Genomic DNA, 9,117 nt, shown 5'->3' with positions numbered 1-9,117 from the left:
TACAGCAGGGTTAGGCCCAGGCACAGCCAAAGCTGAAGGGGAGGCATCTGGGGAAAGGCTCTCAATAGTTGCACGACACCAGGGATGTGCTTCCCCTCAATCTTAGCTTTGTAAGGTGCGCATTTGTCTAAGCAAATCAGGAGTTTGTGGATACTCCTAGGCAAGGATACAGATGTCGTCATAGAGGTAACACAGCTTCTTGGGGGAATCTCAGGGGAGACCCCTGAGAAGGTGAACAGAGCCTTCCACACCTAAACTCTTGTGTGTCTCCTGGCTAGCAACTTCTTCAATCACCCAGTAAGTAGATTCTTAGAGATGCAAATTTGGGGGCGGCTGTGGTGGGGGTTGGGGGACAGAGTCTTACTATGCAGCTCCAGCTGGCCTGGAACGCAGAAGTCCGCCTGCTTCTGCCGCCTGAGTGCTGGGACGAAAGGTGTGAGCCACCATTCAATATTTTGGGTACCCTCAGACCTATTTGATAAGAACCTGCACTTTATTTAACAAGGGACCAGGTGGTGTCTACCAAGCCAATTTGGGGAATGCTTGTAGCCCGCGAACTCCTACCAGGCAGCAAGGCCCAGAGTGGACACGGCTAGACCAGGGGAAACTCCAGCGGGCGGCCCCGCCTTCCCGCCCCGCCTCCATTCAGGCTCGCTGCGTGGTTGCCCTGGCAGCACCGGACGCGGCCAAGGCCGAGGCTGCAGACACTCTTCCTTCCTAAAAGGCCTCGGGAGGGTCGCCGATTTCGCCCAGCTCGCCGCCCGCCATGCTCCTGGGGAAACGCGGGAACCGGGTGGGCGCCCTGGAGGAGGGGACGCCCTTTGGGTCCCCCCAGCTCCCAGAGGCGGTGGCGGAGCGGGTCCTGCTTCGGGGCATCTTCGAGATCCAGAGGGAAAGCTGCGACGTGGTGCTGGGCGAGCGGGCCTTGCGGTGGCGGCGCATCCAGCCCGAGCTCCCGGCGGGTGAGTGGCGGCCCCCCATCTTCCCACGCCTCCCACACTCCGCAGCCGCCACGTCCTCCTGCCTCCTCCCGACACCGAAACCCAGCTGACCCTTCCGCCTCCCTGCCTCCTGTCGGGGCTGTGATTGCAAAACAAGGAAGTTACACTCCACCTTCCACCTGGAACAAATTTTGAAACCCGATTTTTAATGAATTTCTAAAGAATATCGCATCACAGATCTGTGTTTTACTTAATTAAACTTACCGTCTATTGACTTAAAGTTTTTGATTAGAAAATGCGATGCTGCACTTTGCAGTAGAAATATTTCAAGTCGTCTTCGGTTAGAGGTGACTTGGCGAAGAATGGGATGTGGTTTACAGCCTATGTTAACTAGCTACACGTTTATAAAATAAAAAACAGCTGATCCCCCCCCCCGCCCCCCGGAGAAAACTCCTTGTGCTATGGTTTGTCATAGAATGGAAAAGTCATTGTTTGAAAGTTTCTCTTTCAAAAGGCTAACAAAATGAAACCATCCAGTCAGGGACCAGTGTGAATTCTGGCTGAGGGGGCATATGCAGTGGCAGCCACTTAAGCAATGCTAGTTTGGGATTTAAGCAAAATGTTTTCACGTGTTTTGAAAACCCAAGATGAGGTATATTCCTGCACCTTTGAAATTACAAGCTAGGCGCTGGGATGTGGAATCTTTCTGTTAGTCCATAAATCAGGCCAAGTTAGGGGATATAAATGTTTATAACTAGAATTTGGATTAGCCCAGGGAACCAATTTAACCTAGAAGCTGATAGGATCAGAATGTGCAGTGAGACCCCGTGTAGGTCCTCGCTGCAGCACAAAGGCAAATCGTGACATGAGCAAAGAAATGCTGTTACATAGTGAATGGTGATTTAGGAAAAATAGCTTTAATTAGCACTCCTGGTAATAGAATTTGAAAAGCTCTCTTGACAGTTTTATTACCCCGAAGTTTGCAAGTGCTTCTTCTGTTGAATTTTGCCCTAAGACCCTTTGGTTTTCTTTCTCTTCATTTGAGCACACTAGTTGTCTTTGCAATTAACACCTGGTATTTAAAACACCTTGAGCTTCTAATATTGGAGCCTCAGAAGCCTAGCACTTTTATTTGTAGAACAGCTCAAGAGGCGTTTTGCTAAATCCAGTGGGGTTCAGTGGCATAGATGTGAGTTATGAGAAATGAGTGAAGGGGCTCCAGAGCAGAGGAGAGACTGGACCGGAGCCTTCATACTTAGGAGGACCTGGTGTTAGGATGTGTGGTAGAGGAGGTCATGGTTGTTGTTGTTTGGCAGGTATTGGGCATCCCAAAGATGCAGGCTGGGGTGATGAGGTCTCTGGATATTATTGCATGGTGTATATGAGCTGTTATGAGAGCATTCAATTTTTAAACTCATAGTATCTTAGCAGTTTTACTGATGAAACAAAATACTATGTGATCTTCCCTAAATTGCCCATCTTGAGCATGATGAGGGGAGACACTAATGTATTTTTTGAAGGCCATCACTGCCAGAATTATGATTAATTGATGGTCTTTTTTGGCAGAGTGAGTATGGCCATAGTGATTGCAGTTCCCTTACTGGCTTCAAGGTTGACTGGGAGTGACAGCTGTGTTATCCTTCTCTGTAGAGATGAGGCTTATTTGGGTCTACTGATCGAGGTGGGAGGCTTGGACACACCAGAACACAGTTTTGGCCTTTTCTCTTTAAATGAACCATAAGGCATTATCCAGTTCAGAGAATGATATTTTTTTATTGCTGCAATGGTCCTTAATGATCTTCTGATTAGAACTGCAAATTATGACTACTATACTTGTAGATCTTGGATGGGTTCATTCTTGCTGATATGAGGTAGTTGACAATGGAGCTGTCTGTGATTTAGAAGGTGACAATATCCTAAAGAAACAGGAGTCGAGTCAGGTGAGATTTCTGAGACCAAATGTAAATTTTGGACATAAACCCAAGACTTGGACTCTGCCAAGACAGAGCAGGCCAGGTGGAGGGCCTAATGCAGGCCTTTCTCCAACTGGTGTTAGGACTGGGTATAAAGTGCCAAGATTTACAGAGAAGCTCAGAAAGATGTGGACAGATAGATACAACTGACATTTACCTATTTATCTTTTAACTTTTACTGAATTTGCTATTTGGCAATTTCATATATGTATAAGGTACATTCTGATTATTGTAATCTCATACCCTCTGAAGTCTCTCTCATTCCCTCCTACCTATAATTCAAACGTTAAAGTCTTGAGGCCCACTGAATTTTCCCAGCATCATTTGTGCAATTACGAGTTTGGATCTAGCCCTGGTGGGCTCCTCAGTGGCTACACAACTGAAGACGTGACTGTTTCTCCCTCAGAATCCATCAGTAGACAGTAGCTCAACTGGTCAGGATAGGGCCCTATGGGCTTCTCCTGGATCCATGATGGATTGTTGATATGGATCCATGATGGACTGTTGATAGCCTAGTCTTTTGAAGATCCAGTGCATATAGCCACAGTTGCTGAAATTCATCTGTTTTATACTATGACTGTTAGCCTATGTTCTTACTAGCTCAGATATTTCCAGAGTTCAATATTCTCAACAGTAAGGGTTGCCTAATGCATTGTTTTTGTCCCAACCGATGACTCACTTCTAGGACGTTGTGTTTGTTAAGTGGCAATCTTTAATTTGGAGTGTTTGATAGGAGTAGAAGGTGCAAGACTTTGTACATCCCAAGCATGAAGATGTTTTATTGTCTTGTGTGATCAGATGTTATCTCTTGTCCACAAAACAAAAGTGACTGATAGAGAAAGCAAGGAATGGGGGTGTAAGGCTAGATCAAGCTTAGTTGTATGTCATTTACAAATGATGTATTTAGAGATTTCTGTGGCATGTATCAATAAGCCCAATGCTTCTCATGCTTGGAACATGTCTCCTCTGTCCTTCCTTTTTGCTCTGTAGTGAGGGATCTGAGGGAACAGAAAAGCATGACACACACCTGTACAAATATATGATCTTTAAAAAAAAATTTCACAAAGTAAATCTCACCATTGGCCTGGGAAGGTGACTCGGATTTTCATTACAAATGATGATTTGTAATGAATTTTCACCAAATTCATAATTTACTTGAAGTCAACACCTTGAAGTGTGTGAGAATACATTATTGGAGCCCCTACATTTCTGGCATCTGCTTGCATATATGGTATACGGCATATTTCAGGCATGGGCACAGAAGGCTTTTAGGTCTTAACTCTGAGCCTGCAAGTGTGTAATTGACTTAAACAAATCAGCTAACCCGGCTGAGAGACAATTTGCCCACCTGCAAAATGAAGGATTTGCATTATACCAAAGTCTCTAAAGACCACCAGTTCTGATCACTTGTGACTCCGTGATTTAAAGAATAAAAACCAGGGCATTTTTATCCAATGAAATAAGTCTGAGTAAGGTTTGAATGGCCAATGGTTTTAGGCTTTTGGGGTGTGTGTGTGTGTGTGTGTGTGTGTGTGTGTGTGTGTAGAAGCTTTTGTTTTGTGGCAGAAACTTTGTACCTGAGTGAATTTCTCATTAGAAGAACCATGTAGGAAGCAGGATACACTTCACTTCCCTGGCACCAGGGCGAGATGAGAAATGGACAGGGGCCACTTCACAAGCCTTGTCTGCTTGTTAGTTGATGTCTCAAGATAGACAGAAGGTATGTCTTATCCCATCTTAATTTTGTTTTATGATCACGTGGTCTCTCCCAAACTTCCGAGCAGACTCTATAATTGTATTAACATTAAAATATCATGTTTCAAACATTTTTATATAAAATGAGAGTTTCAGCTTCCAATTATAACTCCCAACTCTATTTTTTATACATTTACTATCTCTGACACAATCTAAAGTTGTTTTCTTAAAAAAAAAAAATAATAATTCCCACCACTGCCAGTAAAATCCAAGAAAGCCAGGCTTCATAATAGAGTCTTGAAAGGATCTCTTGTTACGAGCAAAAGTGATTTTCCCCATCTATAAGTTGTTAATGCAAACACATTTCTTTACTGGAAATTTAGCAATAAGAAAGGTAATACAGAAAAATGTGACCATGGGAAAAAGAAATGATTATATTGAAGACAATGGGAGTTGGTGATTACTTGAGATTTAGCTGAGCAGGGCACATTCTAAGTATTAATCTGCCTAAGCTGTTTGGGAACAGATGTAAGCGAAACAGATACCCAGAGCTCTGCTGTGTACATCCAAACTGAGACATCTGTCAGAGGGCCGTGTGGTCACAAATAATGGAAGCAAGGACTAACCCCCAAAATGACCTATTCCTCATGTGAATTAGGGAAGCAGTAATTAGTAAGACACTATGCTTTGAGTTGTCATTCTACACATTAACAAGAAAATGCCTCAGTGTGGTGTGTTCCAAAGCTATCAAACTTGAAGGAATTCTTAAAAGCAGGACTGAAGATTCACTTCACATAGTGACTGTATTCTACCTGTTAACAGGGTTTTAAAAATGTCTATTTACCCTATAAATATTGCCCAAGATTTTTGTTTTTTATTAAGATAAACTGATCTTCCTCATAACAAAACAAACAACAATAACATAGAACAAATACAGAGTGACTTTTCCGTTGTAGGACTGCCGGTTAGACCTTGTGGGATGCTGCATTTTGAACTGGCCAATACAGGTCCCACCACCTGCCAGTGGCTATTTGAGTTAACAGAGACATGGCTAGTATGTGAGAAGAACAAAATTGGAAGTAAGATTGAATTTTAATTTATTTAAGTCTAATATATGCAAGAGGCTGCTGGCAACTTCACTAGCTAATGCCGTGATAAAACAGAGAGTGGGGATGTTCATTTTTGAGCTAGGGATAGCGCTCGGGGAGAGAATGCTTGTGAGGCCCTGGGTTCTATCCCTGGTACTGCTAAGAACAAAAGAAAGAGGAAAAGTTTTCTTTATTCTCAGGATTTAATTTTAGTGTGTATGTCTACACAGGAAGGTATCATTTTCAAAATGTTTACCCCAGCATAGAATGGAGAGTCATGCAATTTGAGTGGCCTGTCAACAAGAAAAGCAATTGAGTGCTGGGCGGGGGGTGGGGTGTGTGTGTGTGTGTGTGTGTGTGTGTGTGTGTGTGTGTGTGTGTGATGGTACTTAGGATACCAAGGCAGGGGAACTCCAGCTCCAGGCCCAAATCAGAAGCAAAAACAAACCAAAAAATTAACAATTCTGAATCTGGAAATGCTGAAGTGGCAGCTGCTTTAAATATTTTGAGTATAAAAGATGGCATTTGTTATTTGTCCATTACTTGACTAGTGATAGAGTTAAATGCATAAAAGCCATTTTACTATTCACCACAGTCATGGTGTTTATTGTTTGATCTGAAATTTGACAACTGTCAATTTGCTACTGAATTGAAATAGTCATTATTCTATTGGACCACTGTGACCTTGTGAAATTCCAAAAGATGAAGAGCCCATGTACCAACCAAAGACAACACTTTCCAACTTGACCCATTTAGTTCTCGTTTCTCTTCCCCCTTATCTTTACTCCTGCGGGCCCTTTGGAAATGGGACTGGTACACAAGTGCCCCCTGGGAGAGGAGACAAATTTCACCGGCCCCTCAGGGACATACAGGGAGAGTCACTCCGGGGCTGGAGATGGCGAAGGTCAATAGATTAAAGACGTGATCCAGATGGCACTGTCCAGAGCTTGAGGTCCTGCAGAGGACTGCAGAAATATACACATGGCAAAGAAAAAGACTCAACGAACCAAAGCAATGGTACAGACAGCAGAGCACTGTTGGATGCAGGAGATGGTTGCCTATGCTGGGACATTTTTTTTTTTAATCCACTTCAATTTGACAGAGTGGGTTATCATTGTTAAAGAGGACCAGGAATATAGCAGATACCACTCCTTGCAGTTATGAGGTCTTACTGTTCGACTATCACAATCCTGTACTTGTTTTGTGACTGGATGATAACATTTCAGATTACGTTGACAATTCAGCAGAGCATGGCCAAGTTTCAAACACAGCCCCCTCAAAAGTGTTTTGTATGACTGAATCCCTGGCACAGTTTTAGAAGTATGGGGCTGACACTAGAGCATTGCATGCTGAGGGAGTGAGTTATGCCTCATGCACATAAATACATATGTGTGGTACCAAAGAAAAGGAACTCTTAGTAGCTATGGTTCTCCCTATGGTCTTGTGATTCCCAGAGTTAGGGCGAGTGAAGGGAAGATGGGGAAAGACATGAAGGAGAGGGAACTGCTGGAAACTGAACCTCATGCTGAAGTTTGACATGTAAAGTAAGATTTTAGGGGTTCTCAATGTAAGAAATGACTAAATCTAGGACTTGGCATGCAAATATACAGGCAGGCAAACAGACACACACACAGAGTAGATATTTAACAGCCTTTTATTTTATTTTTTATATCATTGGTATAATGCTATGGACTTATAGTAAGCACAAAGATAAGTCTAAACTAACATACCAGCTGGCATCAGGGATTCCTGTGAATGCTCCAAGATTTTGCATCAGAAACAGTTTTGTGCAAACTTCTACTGCTGCTACATAACAATGCCCTATGCTTAGCTACAAACAGTGAACACACACATCAGTCAGTGTTTATACCACCAGGTTCTATGTTAAGTGTTTTATATTGCTTAACCTTTGCAACAAGTCTTTGTAGTCTAAAAGGGAACTTTATCACAAGTACTCTTGGCATTAAATAACTTGCCCCAAGCCTTACTAGTAATGGAGTTGATTGGATTCAAAGTTTGCAACCTGATCCTTATGCCTACAATTTCTATTACGCTGCCTCTTCAGGGAATCTAGAATCTCCTAGCACCCTCAGGAGTTGTTGGTCCCATATCCAGCATAGTGATAGTGAAGACTCAGAGTCCCAACTCTAATCCTAAAACCTTTAAGAGAAGATTGTATGCCTTCTTCTGGCATTTAAGACAGTTAACAAGAGAGTTTGTTGCACTTCTCTGTCCATTTGTAATTTCTGAGTAAATGAAGAAAATGGGAATTTTAATAAGTTATTTAGTTTTAGTTTCAAATTTTTAAATTGTATGTACACATGCATGTCTGAGTGTATGTTTGTTCATTTGAGTGAAGAGTCTGTGGAGGTGAGAGGTGTAGCATCCCCCCAGAGTGAGGAGGTACAGGCAATTGTGAACCACCCAAGGTGGGTGCTGGAAATGTAACTCAGGTTCTCTTTAAGAGCAGTACTAGGTCTTAATTATAGAGCCATTTCTCCAAGTTTGGGGATTAATCTTTTATTTTTTTTTAGGATAAGAAAACATGCATTTATTTCATGAGCCCACCTCACTGGTCTTTGAAAATTAAAATATATGACATCTTCCCACTCAGCAGAGTTCTCTGTAGCGTGCTGCAGTGGTGTGCTCTGTAGCACGATACAGTGAGAGCCATTTCCTCTTGCCTGACACTATCCAATGTGTTCCATAGTTCACTGGAGCAGATGTCCGTTCATGGTTTGAACTTCTAGTGATACTTGGTATTGTAAATAGTATATAGTGAAAGACCTAGTGCCAGCACTTCTGCACTTTTCCCAGCATGCCTTTGAAACAGTCTTAGTGAACTGTAGAATCAAAGAATAAATGTCTGTATAAATTTTCCCAAGGCTCCTAAATTCCTGGAATGCATTATGCTTTTTAGTTTTATGTCATCATACTCAAAGGAGTATTCCTCAAAACTAGTGTTAGGGATGAGAAATGGTATTTCAGCATACTATTATTAATTCGTGCTTCTCTTATTAAATCATTTGTTTTTAGTTCATTTAGGGAGTTCTCACTGTGTGCTGGGGTTTCTGATAGACACTATAATCAGTTTGACAGTTTCTACCTCAAGGCATATATAATCTCTTTGAAGAATACCAGCAAGATAATAACCTGGTGACTTACTTTTTGTGCAGGTGAGCTATTACAGGGTATTGTGAATGATCATGTACACATAGCTAAAGAGGAAAACCATCTGTTCCAAGGGCAGAAGGAGTACTAGGGAAACAATAGGATGAGAGTGAATTTGAGGATGGGTTCTGAGTCTGACTGGCAGTTAGCAACATCAACAAAGGGAGAAGGAAACAGTCCTGAGAATTTTTTGAGAACATGCTGGGAAGGCTTGTGCTTATTTGGAGAATACGTACATGGTGTGTGTAG

At 42.4% G+C, this 9,117-nt stretch overlaps 1 protein-coding gene across 1 annotated transcript in view; it reads left to right on the top strand.

Moving 5' to 3' along the window:
• The first annotated feature begins 589 nt into the window (after positions 1–589).
• Cerkl (ceramide kinase like) overlaps positions 590–9,117 on the top strand; it is a 96,252-nt gene continuing 87,724 nt past the window's right edge. Inside the window, exon 1 of the mRNA XM_028884599.2 lies at positions 590–962. Within this exon, the coding sequence (XP_028740432.1) occupies positions 767–962 (196 nt within the window). The 5' untranslated portion in view covers positions 590–766. The remainder of the gene's footprint in view (positions 963–9,117) is intronic.

Source organism: Peromyscus leucopus, chromosome 4 (assembly GCF_004664715.2).
Source record: "Peromyscus leucopus breed LL Stock chromosome 4, UCI_PerLeu_2.1, whole genome shotgun sequence".
NCBI lineage: Eukaryota > Metazoa > Chordata > Mammalia > Rodentia > Cricetidae > Peromyscus > Peromyscus leucopus.
The sequence above is the reverse complement of the archived record's forward strand: the minus strand, read 5'-3'. Positions and strand labels throughout refer to the sequence as shown.